Below are 20,976 nucleotides of genomic sequence, written 5' to 3'. Positions count from 1 at the left end.
GTCCATCCATTGGCTTCTGTACCTGCTCAGAACTCTAACCGAAGTGCTGGCTGTGATACCGAGATGAAGGCGGGCTTCTAAGATGCCTCAGTCACAGGCCCAGCAGCCAGTCAGCCCCCACTGCACACGCTGAGGGCAAAGCTTAACCCATGAGGGTTCTCTAGCCTGTTGGAGTAGGTGCTGACCACATGTACCTCCTTCAGAAGCACCCACCACACAATTCTCCCCCACCCTTTGTAATAACTCATACTAAGTGTGGATGTGGGGCTCATTTGGACCCACTAGCATTTGGTAGCTAAGAATATTTAATCAGAGATCCATGGTCATCTTGGGCATTACTACAGGAAGATAGCTTCTGGGCAATTAAAACTTCATTAGTCAGATTGTTTGTTTGTTTGTTTGTTTGCTTTTGTTTCATTTTGTTTTTGTCACCATGATAAAATAGCCAAGGAAGAAACAGCTTTAAAAGTGGGAAGACAGAGTTCGACTCATAGTTTTTGGATTTTTTTGATCCATGGTTAATTGGCTCTGCTGTGTATGGGCCTGTGCATGATAAAGCAGATCACCATGGTAGACAGAGCATTCGTAGTGGGGCAGAAATAGAAATGCTCACTTCCTGATGGCAATAAACAGAGAGACAAAGGAAAGGGCTGGAGAAAACAGATCTTGTCAAGATGTCCCTTTGGTGAGCTACTTCCCTGCAGTAAGCGCACTTGACTGTGAATCTGTCAGTGGATTAATACATAGAATTAGATTAACAGCATCAGGACCCAATCATGACACTGGCTCCACCAATACTGAAGGAGGAACACTGTGGGGGAACATTACGGAGAAACACCGAATACTCAAAATATGACAAAGGCTTACAAAAGCAGAAGTTGAGCGGTCTCGTTCATAGGACACTGATGGTAAGATGACATCACTGTCAGGAGTTAAACTTGTCATTCCCTTTCCTCTGTCCAAACTTTCACCTTTTCTGGAGTTACCAGTCCTCTTGATTAATTAGCTTATTAGTCAGGCCAGAGATGGAAGTTAGTCAGTTCTCAATGCTTTGCAGTCCCAACTTCTGTTTAGCCAGTGATGGAATCTTGCCGATCTCACCTTCTGATCCATTCTGATCTAACCCCACTAGGCTTTCTTAGTTCAGATTAGCTCATTCTTGCTCAGTCTCCTGTCACAGCTTCCTCCCTGACCTCCCTACGTCTGGTCTCCCTCTCAGTCTACAAACTCCAGTCCTTCCTCCTCAAAGGGTAGTCTGAGCCTCAATAGCTCCAGGGCTCTCACTGGGCCCAGACCCTCACAGTCTCCTCGACGTGCTCTCTGATGCCCCAGATAGGTCAAGTAGTAAGCTGGATTCATCTTAAACTGGCCTTAATCCCTTACTCTGTCTTGATCACCCAAGTCTAATGAAGCAGATCACCCAAGTCCACATGAAGTGCTTCCGCCTGCGGGCCTGCTCATGCCATTCTTTCAACAGATATTTTTGGAATCCTCACTTGGTGTCTGCCAGTGTAGTAGCTAACTGAGACATTCCATCTGTGTGGGAGGAGATAGACAGTAAAGCAATAAGGAAATGGTACCTAAGTTAGATGCAAAGTGTAGTGCAAGAGGCAATCACACCGAATAAAGTATGTGATGCTGCCGCATGGGCACGGAGGGCTGCTAGATTAAATGAGGTGGCCTCATTTAAAGGGAAGGTTTCACTGACAATATGCCATTTGAGCAAAGGCTAGCTGGCAAAAAGAGCAAGGCCTTTGGTCTCTATGGGAAAGAGATGGCAAGGGGAGGAGAGAACAAGGGTAATGGCCGCCAGACAGAACTGATACTAGATGATTCCAGCAACTATGGATAAGCCACTGTGGCTGGCTCCATATGAAGGGGGGAAAACCCAGCAGGCCATGGGGTCAGAGATGATAATCACACTCAAATTAGATGAGACAAACAAGGGAAATTAATAGGTAGCTGAGAGATTATTGGAGGGTTTTTGAGCGAAAGATCTGTGAGTCTGATTTAATTTTTGAAATTAGCTTTATTGAAAAATAATTGGCATACAATACGTTGTATGTTTAAAACCTACATTTTGATAAGTTGAGACATTGCCGCGAAACCATCGCCACAGTCAAGATTATTATAAACATCCATCAACTCCCTACGTTTCTGTGTGCCCCGGGGAACCCTTCGTGCTCCACCCCCATTTTACTATATATCTTCTTTCTTGTTTTCTTTTTCTTTTTAAAGTTTATTTCTTTATTACTATGTATACAGTGCTATAACTGCATGCACACCTGCAGGCCAGGAGAGCGCATCAGATCACATTATAGATGGCTGTGAGCCACCGTGTGGTTGCTGGGAAGTGAACTCAGGACCTCTGGAAGAGCAGTCTGTGCTCTTAACCGCTGAGCCATCTCTCTAGCCCTAATTTAAATTTTTTAAAATTTATTTTATTTTTTTCCTAATTTAAATTTGTAAAGGGCTGCTTGATTGCTATGCTGACATCAGACTGGAAGGGTGCAAGGATATAATGGGAGATACAGGGAGAAATGTAAGTCTTTGTGTAATACTTTAAGGAAGTGGAAGGATGGCGGCTTGGACTAGGATGCTGTAAAGATGGGGGAAAGTGTTGGGGTCTAAATACATGTTAAAGGTACAGCCATCAGTGTGTAGACAAATCAGATATAGAGTGAGGAAGTAAAAAAAGAAAGGGTTAATAGTGTGTCTAAGGTTTTTTGTCTTGGTTAAATGAAATTGACGGCCATTTTTTGAAATAAGAAAGGCTTTTGAGATTGTGTATTGATTTTTTTCTTTTTTTTTTTTCTTTTTGGTTTGGTGTGTGCATACGTGTGTGGGGTATTGTTTCAATTAAGTAATGTTAGGTAATAACCATCCTTAAAACTCAGCGACATTACTTCTTGCAATTGTGTGGGTCCATTGGCCTATTCTTTATGGACTAATTGAGTTCATCTAAGACCATTCATATATTGAAGTTGTGCCCCACAATGGGATGATACTTCAGAATTCTGTCTTTATGACATAGTTAGGGATAGATGAAGTCATAAGATATTCTTTCATGATGGAATCGATGCCCTTGTTAGAGAACAGACCTTGACTTGACAACCTTACCCTCTCTCTGTCATGTGAGGAAGACATAGCAAGAAGGCGTTATCTATAAATTTGGAAGTGACCCCTAAGTAGAAAACAACCACCTGATACGGTGATTGTGGATTTCTTAGTCTTCAAAAACAGAAAAATAATAATTTATATTGTTTAAGGCATCTGCTCTATGGTGATTTGTTAAAACAGCTTGAACTGACTAAGACATTCTTCTCGTCTTCACTAGACCCAGCTGGGACCCTGGCATGCCTGGCTGGGCCTCACTAGTCCCATAGCTGTTTATGGCATGTGAATGTCGGGGTAGGATTTCAAAGAGGGCAACCCCCAGTGGCCAAGTGCACCTCAAACCTCCTATTGAATCTTCTTTGGTGAGGTCCCATTGGCTAAGGCAATCCATGTGACGGAACCCTGCTGGTCACACAGACAAGTCTTTGTGGAAAGGTTTACATTCTGGGACAGTGTAAGGTACTTGCAGCCTTTACTACAGTGACGAGCTAAGGCCATAAGTTTGGCTTAAGGTTCAGGCACCCACTAAGCTGTTGACTCTAGAGTTCAGGGTCGAGGTCAGTGGTGTGATGTAAATTTTGGAGTCATCAGCATGTGGACCATATTAGAGCCGTGAGGTTTGTTGGTACCAATTATAGGGTACAAGTAAGCAGCAGAGTCTTGAGTTCTGCTGCCTCTTCCTGTCGGTTGTTTCAAGATCAGCACCAGGAGAAGAAATGACAAGGAAGGCAAAGATGCAGGGAAGGAAGCAGGAAAATCACTGTGAGTAAGCAGTATCCTAGAAACCAAGTGGCCAGTGTCTCAGGAACTGATACATAGGATGAAGCCTGAAGATTGATCATCGGATTTAGTAATGAAAAGGTCACTTGTGACTTGGATGGGAACAGTTATAATGGAGGAAGAGGGACTCGATATAACGGGGCTTAAGACAGAGCAGGAAGACAGGGATTTGGGGTAAGAATAGACCAGAGAAGCTAATGAAATAAGGTGAGTTCTGCATGTAATTGCAAGTGTTCATAACCACACTAAATACAGGTAAGACAAGCATGTGGAATTAATATTAGAAATATACCTACTTATATATAGTTTATACAAAAACTACGATTCAAATTTAAGCAATATAAATTTATGATGTACTTTGCTATACAGTGTCTATACCAAGAGCACAGCTCAATTCAAACTACATTAGAAGCTCTGAGTGACCTGTGACTAGTAGCTACCACATTGGCCAGTCCAGATATAGCCAACTCTATATTTGTTGTAAAGACATTCTATCTTTGTTTTAAAGGAGAGACAAGCACTTACTGGGAGCTCTGGGGAGCTGTCTAGTGCTTGTTTTCAAATGAGAGCAATCTCTGTACTGTATGTTTACTTTGTTTTCACGGTCACAGGAATAATCAGTAGCAAAGAGGAAACAAGAGCAAGAAGAGCTCTTGTTGAGTGCTAGGTAGACCTGGAAATAGTATCAGGGTCCCAAAGGAAAATGTGGCCTTGACTGAGACCCTCCCTTCACAGTTCTTCTGGCTCACAGAGATGAAGGCAGAGCAAACCCGGCAAGTGTTAACTCGCGGAGGCGTTTAAATGTGCTTGCGAGGGCTTGAGAGGTTTTGTGTGAGTCCCTTTTTCCGAGGCAAAGCAGGAAGTGGCACCCAGGTCATCGTTTGACAGGGAGGCTGGGAGGAAAGTATTAAAGATTTGAGAAGACAGGAGAAGATATTAAATTGTGACCTCAGAAAGCAAGAGAGTGAATGGGCAGGGGAATATGGTGTGATTGCCCCGGCAACATGAAAGATGCACTTCAGGGTCTGCAATCACAAATTGGACATGAGGCTAGTCAGCGCCGCTGTTGTTCTCCAGCCATGCTAAGCTGTGTAGGGGCAGAAAGACAATGAAATGTCACCTGGGGAGAGGGTTGTTGTTTTTTTTTTTTCAGCCATAGTGAGCGGAGGCAAAGGTGTTAGCAAAGGATAATCAGAATAATAGGAGATGGGAGGTTAAGAAAGGAAGGGAGACTGTTGAATGAAAAGATGGTAGAATCAAAGAGCTGATCACAGATTCTATTGGGGTCAAAGACCAGGTCGGTCCAGAGGTCGAAGAAGTGAGCAGAAAAGGTAATAATAATGGCTAAAAGGGGGAATGCTTGGCTTTGAGATCAGGGAGAGGATGCAGCTGCTCCTAATCACAGGGTCTCAGGCTTGACCATGAAAGTGAACAGCCGAAGTGTGGTAATAGGGACAAGGCTATGAAATTGAGTGGATTCTGGAAGATTCTTCCCAGGATATGTGTAGCATTGAGCAACAATTAGTACAGGGGTTTTGGAGAGAGTGGTACCAAGCCAGGTATCAATATTTTCAGAGTAAAAAGGGCCATCACCCATCATCTGTAGTTTCTGCTGGAAGGGAGAAGTACTATTCGTCACACTAGCAGTTGTGAGGTTTTTAGGATGAAGGGAGGAGTAGCGGTGTGGAAAGAGCAGGCAAACACTGCTCTATCTAACATGGTGCCATGGGGCTAGAGAGAGGGCTCTTTAGAGGGTTGCCTAGGCAGGAGATGACTTGTAGGGACCAGTCTGTTGGGCAGGTACAAAAAGTTGAGTCAAGTGTGGTGCACACCTATAATCCCAGACCTTGAGAGGCCGGGGCCAGGGGATTTCTGCAAGTTTGAGATCAGGCCTTGGGTACATGATCCTGTCTCAAAAATAAAACATAAAAGAAAACCACAGGAGGCTGCAGGAGGCATTCAGAGAAGAGACAGAGAAGGCAGGAGGTTTGGCCCAATCGTTTCTATGTAGCTTTGTATTCTAACACCTTTTCCTGGAATTTACTTCCTTACTTTGTTTAACAGGAAAACATTTTCTGCCACTTCACTCTTTCAGAGCTCTTTTCCTGAAATTGTCATAGCAAAGAGCACCAGTAGCCAGCTTGTTTCTGAACTCTGGAATGTTTGAGTTGCCTTGGCTAATACCACCCCCATCCCTACCCCCATGCCCACCCCCACCCCCAGGAGAAGGAATTTTCTGTGGTCATGAAAATGGTTTCTGTCTGGCCTGTGTGAGACGGCAGTCCCTAGGCACGTGTGGCTATTGAGCACTTGAAATGTGGCCTTCATGAGTACAGAAACGGATCTTTGGTTTAATGTATTTAAATGCACGCTATTGCATGTGTCTACTGGCCAGTACCAATGAGAGATAGTGCTTAACACTGCTAGCCCTTCTGTAACTGTGTTCTCCCAACTTCTGTGACACCAGTGTTCTAATTCTATGGCTGCTTCTGTAGTTTGGTCATCAAACTTCTCTTCTTATGTTTTTTTTTCCCCCTAGCCACCTAAATATTGCTGTTTTCCAAACCCCTGTTCTTAGAACTATAACCTCATCTGTGGACCCCTCTTTGTGAGTTTTAGCCACATACCAATCTGTGTTCCCAAGCCATTTCACTCTCTCAAGCTGGGCAGCCATAACCCATTGGAGGCATCTGCTGGTGTAGCTTGGTGTAGCTTACATATAGCGTTCAGTGTTGTGCCCTAACCAGAGCTCCTCTCTCCCCTAAACCTCCTGTCAGTTCCTGAAGTCAGAGACCAGGAAGTTCCTGTAGATGATCCTCTTTTGTGTCTGGCGAAGGGCCAAGCCATCTGTGTCACCATGGTGGTATCTGAGTTTGTCTTCAGTTCTGTTTCCCTTTGGCCCACTGTCTCCAGGGCTGCGGGAGCCATCCAGCTGCCGGAAACATAGACCTGACCTTTTAAGTCTATCACTTAACAACCTTTCTGGTCTCTCACTGTATAGAGGATAAAGGCCAAGTTCTCTGGCCTGGATGACAAGGCTCTTCCTTTATCAGATCCTGTTTCCTTGTCTCTCCAGCTACCTACTGACACAGGACACTTCTTGCATTCTTGAGCTCTCCTACAAGGAACTGCACATAATTGCACACCGATAGCATGCCACTGACATCCGTTTACCCCTTCTCCACCTTACACCTTCAACCTGGCATGTTCCTTCTGTCATGCCCTACCCCAGTTGCTTCCTATTGTTCAAATCTCCTGAACTATGACCATCTCCAGTTTCTTCTCTTCCCGACCATGCTTCCTTCACCAAGTCGGCTCCCCCTTCATTTGTCAACTGCAGCTGAGTGTGAAGGGCAGGAGCTAGCCACGGTTGTTTCCCACTCTTGTCTTGGAGTTCAGTGTGCGTCATAGATAGTACATGAGTGGGTAACACGAATAAGTCAGTGAGTTGAGGGAAGCAGGAAGATAAGGTAATGACAGGCTACCCTACCCATCGTTGAGTCTTTGCTGTCATCCTCTGTGAGTGAGAGTGTAGGAGGAGAGAAAGTTCCCTTGGGAGGGCCTCTGGGGGTCTTTGCTACTGATGGAGCAGTTGCCTCAGCTCCCAGTACTCCTACGGCTTCCTTCTGGCAGAAATCAATTTTACAGAAACTATTATCTTGGTTTCCCCCTACCTTTACTGATGACGTGCTTCTATCCTCCTGGGATAGAAGATGCTAGCAGAAAAATGTCACATACTTTCTTAAAGTAGAAAAAAAAAAAAGAGAATTTTATGATGTGCTGAATTTTCCTCAAAGCAATTCAGTTTCTATTTTCCTTTTGAAGAAAACTGGTTTTCCACTAGGATTATCCCAAGGGCCACATCCAGGTTATCCAGCAAAGAGAACTATGTGAGTTTGCATACAATTTGCATATACCCTTATGGGCTGGGTTATCAGTGCGTGAAGTGCTTTTTTTTTTTTTACTGTGTTTTTTTTTTTAAAGAAGGAAATGGAATATTGGATTATATTTGCCACAGGCAGTCTCCCTTCACTGAAGAAATGTCCATTTCCCCATCTCCCCAGAATGCCCCTCCTCTTCCTGCCTGTGTATGAGTTTGTATGCCTGTGATCCCTGGGGTGAAAATAACTCCATGCTAGGCTAGCTGCTGGATCTGCTTTCTGTAATGTCTTATTCCACTCCTCAGCCCTGAGAAGTGGATGCTGTCTCTACTTCCTACACAGGAAAACAACTTTAAAGGAAGTGTGATTTGCTCAGGGTCATTCCCATGGGGAACTTGAAGCTGTCTGAACACTAACTCCTCCCCTCCCTTCCAGGCTTTTGTTTTTAAGCTGCTACATTGTATTTTCTTTCATGTCAGTACTGTTTGATGTTCTGCCTTTTATACTTGTTGCTACTCACCCAGGACTGCTTTTTTCATGCATTGGACAATCTGATTGCCATTTGAATGGCAGTGGACTATTACACAATATTGAGATGGTGTAGTTTATTTAACCTATCTCCCTAGTTGGTTTGTTTCCAGGTTCTCAATATTATAGAGAAAACAAATGTCAATCTCTTTCTGCAGGTAAGGGTGGTTTGTGGGTTGGGTTTAATAAGTCTTTGAAGATAAGTCTTCAGGGTGCTAGCAGTGAACCAAAAAGTTACACTTTTATGATTCCTCAGCAATCTGCTCCACTGCTTTGCCTGTGTAGTGAGCATTGCTTGAGTGTCCACCATACATCTGGGGCTGAAATGATGAGGAGCTTTAGGGAAGAGCCCCTCCTTCCATCAACAGTCAGCCTGGTTGGTACAGATGATGCAACACAGAAGGGATGTTGCAAACACGGGGCTCTGCTAAGGGTCAGTGAGAACACTGATGCACTCTGAATGTTCCTTTCCTGTCAGAACACAGAACACTACTTAGGAAAGGCACAGGGAAGGAAAAGCTCTTCTGTTCTGGAATCCTTATCGGTCCCTTCCCTAGGATGATGCCTGCTGAACTATCTACTGGCCAAGGACTTACACACACGCGCGCGCGCACACACACACACACACACACACACACACACACACACACGTCCATTCCTGTATCTCCATTTGGTGTCTGAGGCATGTCACTGCCACTCAGCTGCATTGGGGTGAGGGGCGTTGAACAGAATTCAGAAGGAATGAAAAGACAGCTGAGGCAGTGATGGATGGAGGCTTTCCAGGAGAATGTGTGAAAGCCTGGGCACCTGCCAGCCTTCCAGGTCTCTTCTTCTTCTGTGTGTCCTCTGAAACCAGGGCAACAACATGGTGTCCAGGTCACACTCACTTATCAGGCAGACCAGTGTTCACACTCCCAGTATATTGCTCAACAACCAAGTGCTGTCTTGGCTGTTGAAATGACATGCAAGTTTTTTTTTGTTTTTTGTTTTTTGGTGTGTGTGTGTGTGTGTGTGTGTGTGTGTGTGTGTGTGTGTGTGTAACATTGGGTCCCAAAGGTATGTCCAACCCATTGGCCAAATGTGTCCAAAGATAGCTATAAATATATCCCGACACAAAATCATAAACCACAGATACTTCACCATGTCCAGAGTGACCTTTACAGGAGATCCCCTAGCGTCAGCCACTCCACTTATCCCCTTCTGCCTACTCCTTATTCCTGCAAGTGTTCCTTGCTATCTTGCTTTTGTCTTCTTATTCTCTCACTGTATACATATTTTTCTATGACTTTGTTTTCTTCTGTGTACATATGTTTCCATGACTTTGGTTTTTTTTTTTCTATAAACATAGGTTTTCATGACTGTTTTCTTCTGTGTATATAGGTTTCCATGACTTTGGTTTGTGTGTGTGTACATAGGTTTTCATGACTTTGTTTTCTTCTGTGTACATGTGTTTCCGTGACGTTGGGTTTTTGTGTGTGTACATAGGTTTTCATGACTTTGTTTTCTTCATGTACATGTGTTTCCATGACTTTGTGGGTTTTTTGTTTGTTTTGTTTTGTGTGTGTGTGTGTGTGTGTGTGTGTGTGTGTGTGTGTATGTACATAGGGTTTCATGACTTTGTTTTCTTCTGTGTACATAGGTTTCCATGACTTTGGGATTTTGTGTGTGTGTGTACATAGGTTTTCATGACTTTGTTTTCTTCTGTGTACATGTTTCCATGACTTTGTTTTCTTCTGTGTGCTATCACCCATCTTTGTACGTTCAACTCATCCTTGTCAAGGAGTTTATGGTTCATATCATAAAAATAACAAGCATTTGTTAAATCCCTGGTGCCATACTGTATCTGTTCTTATCCCATCTGACCAACAGCTCTGCATATGATGGGATGCCTTTTCTGTTATACGGCTTAGTAAAGCTGAGTTTAAGAGATACCGAGACTTGCCCAAAGCTCTGAGATCCATAAGCGACAGAAGCCGGATTTGAATACCTCCACCTTCTAGGTTCCAGGTGTCCACAGTGTCACCCATTGGGCTTTGTGTTCTAGAGTGTATGCGGTCACTGCAGGGATATTTCCATGTGGATATTTTACAGACACATACTCTGTTTTCAACATGCATGAACTGGGCTTCATAATTTCCTCACCCTTGCTTCAAATCTGCTGTTGCTTCTCGTCTTCATTGCAGTAAATGGCATCACCAAGCCAGTGATGGCCAAGCAATTAGAACACCCCTCTAGTCCTCTCCTTCACTCCACCCTACTGTCTTTTATCTCTTGCTTCTGATTTTCTACTCCTCTGTTTACTTTCTACCTTGGTGCTTTTTACCTCCAGAAAACACCTTGGCCTCTAGGCTCCTGAGGCAACCTCCTTGCCAACACCTGTTTTTTCCTCTCTGCCTTAGACTGGCCCTCGCCCTAGTCAGAATGACTAGCACTCCCATGCCTCAAACTGCCTGCAGTTTTCCATGGCTCTGTAGCAGAGCACAGAGATGGCCTCCCAGGGACTGAAATCCATCTGGAATACATGTTTTGTTTGGTCCATTGAGCCAATTTCGAATAGTTGCCTGCATTTAAAAATCAGACATTTCACATAAAGTTTCATGTTTCTGGCTTTCTTGTAGTGCCATGGATGGCAGAGCTGAGAGATAGCTGCACTCTTTACAAGGTTATGTATGGGCTTTCTGCTTACCAGTCTGTAGTGTTCCCAAGTATGTCTTAGGCCTAGTCATGCTCTGGCTTGCTAGAACCTTTGTAAGACATGACACATTTTACCTTGCAGTTCTGTTGTATACATGTAGGCCAAAGCCTCAGCCTAGTTCCATGAGGCTCACATGGCCGAGCTGGGGCAGACAAGCTTTACTAATGTCATACTCACTGCCTCCATTACACTTTCCCTGTGGCTTTACTGAATTTATTATTATTATTATTATTATTATTATTAGTAGTAGTAGTAGTAGTAGTAGTAGTAGTAGTAGTAGTAGTAGTAGAAGTAGTAGTAGTAGTAGTAGAAGTAGTAGTAGTAGTAGTAGGTGCATGTGAGAGAGATGTATATATGTGACTATGGGCAAGCCTGTACCATAGCATGCATATAGAGTTAGAGGACAATTTCTGAGAACTGGTTCGCTTGTTCCACCTTGTTATGAGGCATGATGTCTCTTGTTTATGCCGTGCTGCATCCTCTGGGATAGCTGGACCACAAACTTCCAGGTGATGCGTCTGTCTCTGCCTCCCATCTTACCATATGAGTGTTGGGATTGCAGATATGCACTACCAACTCTGGTTTTTAAAACTTGGGTCCCAGGGTCAGGTCACCAGGCATGAGCAATACACAAGTTGACCTGTTGAGCCATCACACTTCTCCCCTATCGCCACCACTGAACGGCTCTGAATTGCCTGCTTCATGTCTGCCTGTGTGCAGCTTGGAAGGCCTAGGCCCCTCCCAATGTTCCATTCCTTTCTCAGGACTCTGCTCCAATGCTGCCTATATCAAGATACATTCCTTACCCCACCTCTACCCTCTAAGTCCCAGGCTGAGCTGTCTTCCCTTAACAGGAAGGGCTGATCTCAGTCACCCCACCCCGAGTCTTGCTGTGTTATCACTGCTGCCTTTGTTTCCCAAACTGTAGGGACCTTGTCATCTTACGAAACACTAGGTACTAACACTGTTGGACGAAGGGAAGAGTCAGTGGAAGATTCTGCAGATGGTGTCCCCCTGTGTTGGGGGATGGGAATGTGGTTTTCAGGTTCCTTTCTGAAGCACCCCTTCCAAATGCCCAACCAGAGAGACACCTGCAGCATCCTGTATACCACGTCCCTGCTCTGTAAGCTCTGCAACTCCCCCAGGCCTACAAAGATGGTAGCTTCTAGGAACAAGAGAAGAGGGAAGCTGTTACTCGGTTTCCTGGGAGTTGTTCAGTAGTTGAGAAATGCCACAACCGCTGAAGACAACATTTTAAGTGCTCTAGACTTAAGGATGACAATAAGAGAACACTGAGGCTCATTGAGCCAGCATGTTATGCCAGACCTTGGGGACACAACTATCCCAATTCTATGGGCAAGTAAGATTTGCAACATAGTTAAAAGCTTTTCAGAGCCAAATAGTTCATGAATGATAGAGTCAAACTTTGAGCCTAAAGTTATGTGACTGCAACATGAACATTTTCATACTACTTAGAATCATGAGAAAAGAAACACCGACACAGAGACAGTTACATATACACATATGTGGTACTAATTCAAGCATTAATTTAAAAAATTAATTCCGATGTGTAGAGAAAATGACCAAGGAGACTCAGCAACATATTCATGAAGGTTCTCTTCTGGTAGTCGAGTGCTAGGGATGCTTTCCTGCTTTGCTTCCATCTTCTTTCCAGGTGTTTTAAATTCTAAATCACCTTTAATAAGCATGAATTACTTTTGGAATAAAACAGAACCCTCTATTTCTAATGGCTCAGCATCGATGGACAGAAACGAGGGTCAAGAAAGGGCTATCATGGCTCCCGGCTAAGCGTAGGGGCCCTTGGGAGATGCTATCATTGCTAAATGAAAGCGACACCAAGCCTGCTGCAGCTGTGGCCGTGACCTCAGCACCTGCACCCGTGTGAGCAGAGAAGTGGGTCACTGGTCCTCTCGGCTCACCATCTCCGCTCTTCCCCCAGGTGCTTACACCCCAGAGCCCCTCAGCAGTTTCCACTGGGCTCTTCTCTCAACGGGCCTCATGTTCTTTTACCACTTCAGCGTCCTGCAGATCCTCGGCCTGGTAAGTTTACTTAGATCCCCTTGTCTCCCCTCTGTTTGGAGTTCTTCATAAATCTTGATAATCCTGGTTGGTGCTGTTGTATCATTTTGTTTTTGTAAAAAAAAAAAAAAAATACACGACGCTAAAGGCCAGGACATCAGATTGTTGTGTCTGGGATACTGATTTATGATCCACAGCCCTAGCCTCTCCAAAGAGTTTTTTGGATTCCTTCAGTAATGGCTGTTTCTTCATTTCTGGGGAGGCAAGGATATCCTGCATTCATGGCTGCTTGGGTCTGAAACAGCGACCTGTAACTGGCAAATGCATGGCACATAGGTCCCTTATCCTGATGGGCCTGGGCCTTGTGATGGCCTCTGATGCTGAGTCCACTCTGGGTTTGTTCCCAGGTCCTTCAGTTGTGTGGCCAGTGGATGTGAGGTGTTGGGAGTGTGGAGAATTTTGTATTCCGAGAACTGCCTGGAATATGGAAAATGGCTGGCCTCAGTGTTGAATTACCCAGAGTCCAATAGCGTCGATAATGCAAGGGTATATATCAGTGTCAAAGTGAGGAGGGAAGGTCATGGCTGGTGGAGGGGACAGGGAATTTTCCATCTCATTGTAACATGATACAAAAGCCCATGTTCCTTGAGAGATGGTGAGGACTTGTCTTTAATGTCTTCAGAGCTCTGGAAGGCAGGTGTTGTGGCTGTCCTTGGGGCAGGAATGCCATATTTGATTCTGTGCAATTGGCATCAATATAGTGTTAGTCATGTGAAGCCTCATGCAGCCTTGCATGATAAAGGCGTGTCCAACTGGATGTCCTCAAAAATGCCTTTGTTAGAAGCGCTCACTTTTTCTTCCTTGCTCTGGTTTACTAGAGGTAGCCTGGGTTCTTTGCCAGTAGTGTGAATGCTGCCTGTGCTTGTGGGGAGACTCAGCATGATTCTGCCCTGCACACCCTTCCTTACCTCTTGCTGCTCCCCACTGCTATGCTGGATTCCAGGAGTGTCGGTGTGCTCATGTCACCATACACGCTATGTTCTGCTACTCCTCCCACCAGGAAAGCTCTATCCAACTCACTCCTTGCCATAACCCTTGTCCATCTTTCATGAGTTCATTCAAGCGCCACTTCCCTCACAAAATCTTCTGGACACTACTGCGGCCTCCTTGTGGCACGTAAGGCTTAGCAGGCCTTGTCTAGTTGGAGGTCATAGGCAGTCAACTGACTGCCCTCACTACTTGGAGACAGAGACCATGCAGTTAACGCCTTTTCTTTTTTTAAATCCAATAATATCTCTCCAGGAGCTAGGTACACCACATATGCTTAGGAATGAGAATGGACTGTGGGCCCAACTGGAAAGCAAGAACTGAACAGCTTTCGCCCAGGACAGCGGACCCATCACCCACTCAGAAAGCCTAGGGCAAAGAAGCCCCTTTAATGAACAGATGGGGATCGGTCAGTCCCTCCTTGTCCCATGAGCCCTAGGGAGAGATGGCTGAACTGGCAGGAGCCAAAGGAAGCCTCCGGATGGCGAACGCTCACTCTACCTCCCTTGTCCCTGCAGGTCACCGAAGTGAATTTGAACAACATGCTGTGTCCGGCCATCTCAGACCCATTCTACGGCCCCTGGTATCGCATCTGGGCCTCGGGACACCAGACTCTCATGACCATGACCCACGGGAAGCTGGTCATCCTGTTCTCATACATGGCTGGGCCCTTGTGTAAATATCTGCTGGATTTGCTCCGGCTTCCAGCCAAGAAAATAGACTGAAGGTGCTTGGATTTTTGTTTTGTTTTATTTTGTTTTGTTTTTGTTTTTGTTTTTGTTTTGTTTCTCCCCGAGGAAGCGAGTCCTGCCTTGACCCAAAGAACACCCAGTTCTTGACGAAATTACTGGAGAGGGCAAATAGGATCCTTGATCCAGTTCTTTTTTTTCCCCCTTCTCTCTGTCCCTTTCTTCCACTCTTGCCTCCCCAGTTCCTCCCTGTGTATGACTCTTTGTGCCCAGGGAAAGTGCTGGGGGCTGGAGCTTACTTCCTTTCCACCCCTGGGCTCTGGGTCCCTACTGTGCCCGCTCCCTCTGTGTGGCCTTACCCAGGGGAATGATAGTCAGTCAGTGGCCCCTTTCACAGTGCTTCTTGGCACTTTTAACAACAGGTAGTTGAGGAAGCAGGGAACAACAAGCCGTAGTTCTTCCAGCACCCCAGCAATGACATAGTGTTGGGTTCACATCTCTACTGCCAGGGACCTCCAGGCTCATGCTGGGATCCCCTTTAATCTCCAGCATAGCCCCCCACCAGAAGGGGACCAAGGCCTTGTTTCTATACCAGCCGTAAAAGCCCAGAACCAAGGGACTTCCCAGGTCACAGCCAAAAGAGATTCTTCCAGTGACTGGTGTCCCATGACTCAAAGCAGGGAGCCACCCAGCCACTCCTTCTAGGGCGCTGCCTGGGATGGACGGTGATAGCAATGTGCAGCCCAAGGGGCAAGATTCTCTAGAGAGGTGTCAGAGAGATCTGTTGCCACAGTGACTCTGAAGAAGAAGGTAAAGGTGTCCACAGTACCAGGCAGGACTTCTCCCCGCCCCTCCCCCTCCCCCAAAAAAAGCTATGAAAGCTGAGATCAGATCCACATCCCAGTCTGAAGCGAGCACAGAAAGTCAAAAAAAAAAAAAAATCAACTAAGTTGAATGGCAACTGGAGAAAGCCGTGATCGGAATCACACTCTATGTCACATGGATAATAGGCAGCCGCCTAGTCTCAGCTGCCCCTTGAACCATCCTCATTGTCTGGTCTATGTGTCTGTCTGGTCCTCTTTGTCTGAGGCAGCTTCATGGAGGAGCAAGCTTGAGTTGGGGCTTGGGTGCTGTTTGATTGTCTGTCTTTTGGATGTCTGAAATAGAGGAACCCTTGTATTTCGGAAAGGTACTCTAGAGCCATTCCTGGCACATAGAGGACATGTCCACGGCTCCTGAAGGTAGTTTCAGGAGGGTTAAGATGTCTTTCTTGTAGCTAGACTCTGCTGAAGTGTTCTCTGTGGGGAAACATCACTAGTTTCGCAGTTTGACAATGTCCAAAGCCTGTGTGTAGGTTGAAAGGGCACTGCCAATGGATCAGGTCCCTGTATATAGAAGTTCAAATGCTATGAAGAGATGCACTTTGGTTGAAAGGTACTTAGTCATGTGGGGACCACAAAAAGGGTGCCAGTGTCTGGGTAGCTGCTGACTCCTTGTCAATTTCTATTATGTAGAGATTTGCTTACGAATAGAGAAGTTTGTGTCATGACCACTCCAGAACCCTATGCCAATTGCAGTATTCAACGTGAGTTTGTGGGCATTATTAGGCCTAAACATGACTCAGTGGCCATGATTTTACCAAATGGACTTTCAGAGGAAGCAAGTCTAGGAAAGTCTCTTGGAGCAAATGGAAACTAAGGGAAGCTTCTCTGGGAGGGGCCACCAGGCCATGAGGTGATCCAGCCGGAAGCAGGAAATTAACTCTTAGTAAGCTTGTTCCCCCTGAGCTCCTGCCATGGTGTCTCCCCCATCTTCCATTGTTGAGGGCCATGCCGAGCTTGCCTTGCTGCCCCTCACCTCCTTGCTTCTTCAGTTGCTAGTTTGCCCTGTCCACTGAGAAAAGTCTGTGGAGAGAGAGAGAGGAATCAATGAGGCCTGGCATGGCCCCTGCCACACCATGCAGGTGCTGCCTGCAGTGATGTAGAGCCTAGCTGAGGGGACCAACTCCAGAATCCCACAGAGGTGGGAGTGCCACATTGTTTCTTTCTCATCTGAGGTGTCATGGCCCAGGTTGCCAGGCATCCTAGGTTTCCCTGCATGTCTCCAGGAGCCTGCCTCTGCTTTGGCAACAGCTCAGCAGACCATTTCTGATAGGCATTGTCTGGTGCTCGGAGAAAGAGAAGAAATTCAAAGCCATGTTGCCTGGCAAGGCCAGGTCAGAGTCCGACACAGCTGTCAGGAAGGAGGGAGTAAAGGGGGCAAGCAGGGTGCCTAGGTTGGCTCATATAGAAGGAAGTTAAAGAAACAGATTGTGGCTCCTTTAACAGAGTCCACAGGGAGCCTTGGCCTAGGTTTGGGGTGTTGGGAAACAGGAGACCTCTTCACTGTCTAGATCTCACTCTCATGCTGGTCCAAACCCACATGGAAAGAAAGAGAGGGGTCTTAGCACTTTGCCTTGGGAGTTGCCCCCAGCTATGTCCAACAGGCCACCCTCTACTGTCTGTGGTGCAGAGACAGAGAAAACAGTTTTTTCTGCCTTTGCCGCTCCTCCTCGGGCCTGCCTTTTGTCCATGTGAAGGCTATTTGTTCCCTAAACACCTTGGGCAAAGTGCTATGTGTGATTTGCCAGCATGTGTGACCTCGGTGCCTGTGTGAGAGTGCTCAGAGAGGTGGCCAGCAAGAGAGAACAGTGTAGTCTCAAGCTTGCCTTGTCCGTGGTCAGGGGGCTGGGCCACCAAGTAACAGTGGGGTAAGCCGACTTCTTTCCTTAAAGGTCTCCACCCCCAGGATTTGGTTTTGTCTGTATAAAACTTGGCCCCGCATCCCCTCAGAAGCCTAGCAGCATGTTCTTCTGTCATCCTGTGACACACTGTGGGATTGTGGAGGCACCACCTCCACCCCTCTGAGTCCTGCCTCTGTCTTTCTGTGCACTTCTTGTACCTGTAGGGATGGTCTCCCGGGTCCGAGTGGGCTACGAGGGGTCAGCTGTGCACTTTATCCTGTGGTGCCTCAGCCTACCTGTCAGACCATCCCTTTTGCTGGAGCTTCTGTCAAGGGGTTTGCTTTGTGTGCTCCCGGATGATTGAGTGTTTTGTGACATAATTACATGTTTCTTGTGGCTAGTGCAGTGTCAGCAGGGCTACATGCAGTGGACCCGGGGTTTAGTGATGCCCTGGGCTGTGTTGGGCTGGGTGTTCAGGAGATGATAAAGGGCTCTTTAAACGCTCCTGCTGCCAAATAGACGTCCCTGGGATTCTCTGTCACCAGTCTTCTTTGGGACTGTAAGGGAGGCCTGGAGGGGAGGAAAGGGGCTCTTCTCATGCTGTAGGCCAAGACACAGCTGCTGGTTTTAGTGAGCCAGGACCAGGCTACCTGGGAACACCCCATACTGGGAAGAACTGTCCTGTCCTCTGCCACCACCACCCCATCTCCCCTGATCTGAGGTAGGAGCCTGTTAGAGGAGTCAGTCTTCCTCTGGTGTACGCAGTGAGCTCATTGTGCGAAAGAAGACCAAAGTTGCTTGCTGTTGCCCTTATCTGGGACACTGGTTTGCTACTCCTGGCACTGAGCAGACCCCGATCCCTACTCAATGAAAAACAAAGCAAAAGCAAAAGTCATTTTGCTCTTTTGAATGATGTTTTAGAGACTCTTGATTTCTTTTTGTGTCAATGGTATGTTAGCTTATAAAGCGTTCTTAGTTTATTTGATGTAATTGTAGTGAGGAGAACAGAATCGAATGGGGTACAATTATTTCTTCTGGGACATTGGTGAAAGCCTCCAGCCTTCTTCTCAAGCCGAGATTGCCATGTACTGTCACCCTCATGTGCAGGGCTCCCCTGGGAGCCAGTCTGAGCTCCCTAGACGGCAGCAAGATTGAGCCTCTTTGTCAGGCTGCTTCTGGGGTGCCCCCGCTCCAGTCTACCTCCCCTCTTTGGGTGTTTTTTGTAATGTGTTTTCTCTGATTTGTAAAACCCCCCTTTGATTGTACTGAAGTGGTTTCTGCAGCCACCTCTGGAAATAAATGGTCTTTAATTTGTGTACTTAGCATTTTGAATCTTAGCCTCAGGTGTTTGTGCTGTTGACGATCCCCGAATGAAAGGAACCCTCCCCATGGGCCTTATTGTTACAATGCTTTCTTCATTTACTGTTATTAAAAGATTTATGAGAACTCAGGCGTCCTGGCTTTGCTTCTCAGAACCCTTTCAAGACAATTTTGCAAAGCAGAGAAAAGGGAGGGTCATTTGTTAGCCTTCTGAGTCATGAAGTAGCTACTCACTCCCCAAAACCAGGGCAGCGGGGCTCTCAGCATAGCTTGGCCCCATGGACAGAACAGTGACTTAGCCTTGATTTCCCACACATTGCCTACTTCCACCAAGCTTCCTGGGGCCTACCAGACCATCTGCTCTAAGGGGAGCTTATCAGTCATGGACACAGGCTCTCTACTCTCTATATGCTATGGTGTGCTAGGCTAAATGGCCAACAATTCAACTTTGGGGCTTTGGAGATGAGTTAAGTGTTTGTTGGATAAGCAAGAGCACCTAGTTTTGAAAGACCAGAACATATGTAAAAGTCAAGTACAGCAACATGAACTTTTAACTCCAGCCCTATGGGTGGAGACAGTTTCCAGGGCCTTGTTAGATAGTCTGGCCAATCAGTGTGAACTCTGGGTTTAGTGAGAGACTCTCTGGGAAAAAATACAGTGACAAGAGAAGTTATACAGAGATACTGGTCATTCATTTCTGACCTCTGCACACAAATGTGGGACACATACACACACACATACACACACACATACACACACACACTTACACACACAACTTTGAAACACATTGACTTCTGGCCCACAGCCTCCAAATGCCCTTTAAGTTAGCAGTGTCCACACTAGGTCAGCTTGTCCCATGCAGAAGAGTGAGCAAGATAACCTTGTCCTTTGGGAACAGCCAGCTGTGCTTATCAAAAGTCCTCCCTCCTTTTTATGTTGCTGCTGCCACTTCTAGATGGGGTACATAGTGACAATCAGTGCAGGTGGATCCCCTCCCATCCTCCCTCCTCTTGGACAGCTGTTGGCTGGGCAGCATGCAGTACCTGCCTTAGAGTCCTAGACTAGAAGCAACCAGTTTGGGTTTTTGTTTGTTTGTTTGTTTTGTTTTTGTTTGGGGGGTTGCTTTTTGGGGGTTCTTTGTGTTGTTGTTGGGTTTTTTTTTTTTGATGCTCAAGTCCTCAGTCTGCAAAGCAACACCTGCAATTGTTTGATAGGCTCATTGTGCAATGCCTCTCCATGTTTTCCTGAAGTCCTCCCCCTGGATGCTCTGCGAGTTGCCTGGCAATGTGGTTTCTACTTACAGGGAGAAACTGAGTCAAATGAGGCTCAGTAGTAAGCAAAGATCTAGAAACTAGTACTATTAGATCCTTCTCTGGGCCCCAACTGCCCTTTTTGGTGTACTAGAGTGCTGGGACAACCATGGCCTAGGGTCCCAGCTCTCAGAGGAAAGGGCGGAGAGGTCTGGGGCGATGAGCTGGTGGATGACACCTTGTGGTGAAAACGTGAGGCTCTGAGCTCCCATCTCTAGCATCCATGTAAAAGAAGTCAGATTTGGCTAGAGGCTCCTATAGCCCCAGCATTGGTGGGAAGGAGACACGAAGAATACAATGTTTGCTGTCCTGCCAGCCTAGCTGAAAGAAATGGTGAGCTCCAGTTTCAGCAGACATGGCCAGCCTCATTCAAAGTCAGCCTGACTGCTCTGTCCTGGTCAGGGTTCTGCATAGCACTTAGATGTTACCACTGAGATAAGAAAGTTTCTGGGCTAAGGGCCTTCGAGGCCTTCCAGAAAAATAGTAGGAGACATTGTTCCAGTTGACAGTAGACATCTTCCACCACAGCTGGCTCCCTAACCTTGCCCCTGTGACTCCTGTGTGTCAGCTGGCTGGGATTCCCAGCATCTCACAAGGCACATCCCAGTTAATAAAGGTGAACACTACCTTTGGAACACTATCTCTGCCAGGGTCTAAGGGCAATAGTATGAACCACTGATCTAGTCTAGGTGTTCAACTCAATCCCAGCCTCACCTCTGTACCAGCCACCAGCTTTCCCTGCCAACCCTGGTCCTTCACCTCATTTTTCTCAGGCCCTGCCTCTGTTCTGTCCCCAGTGTCTTCTTCCCTGGCAGCCAAGTGCACAATCCCTTTCCTATTTCATTTT

The 20,976-nt window shown here is 46.2% G+C and overlaps 1 protein-coding gene across 12 annotated transcripts in view; it reads left to right on the top strand.

The window, feature by feature from the left end:
* TMEM164 (transmembrane protein 164) overlaps positions 1-18,945 on the top strand; it is a 161,798-nt gene extending 142,853 nt beyond the window's left edge. For 10 of the 12 annotated variants that reach the window (XM_084790918.1, XM_084790917.1, XM_084790911.1 and 7 more), the window contains 2 exons: positions 12,962-13,062; positions 14,607-18,945. In XM_084790918.1, the coding sequence (XP_084647044.1) occupies positions 12,962-13,062; positions 14,607-14,813 (308 nt within the window). In that variant the 3' untranslated portion in view covers positions 14,814-18,945. Of the gene's footprint in view, positions 1-12,961; positions 13,063-14,343; positions 14,498-14,606 lie in introns of all 12 variants that reach the window. The other 2 variants (XR_014780801.1, XM_084790914.1) reach the window with 2 other exon arrangements.
* The last annotated feature ends 2,031 nt before the right edge of the window (positions 18,946-20,976 follow it).

This window comes from Acomys minous (genome assembly GCF_964271855.1).
Source record: "Acomys minous genome assembly, chromosome: 7".
In the NCBI taxonomy this organism is placed as follows: Eukaryota; Metazoa; Chordata; class Mammalia; order Rodentia; family Muridae; genus Acomys; species Acomys minous.
This window is presented reverse-complemented; position numbering and strand designations above follow the sequence as displayed.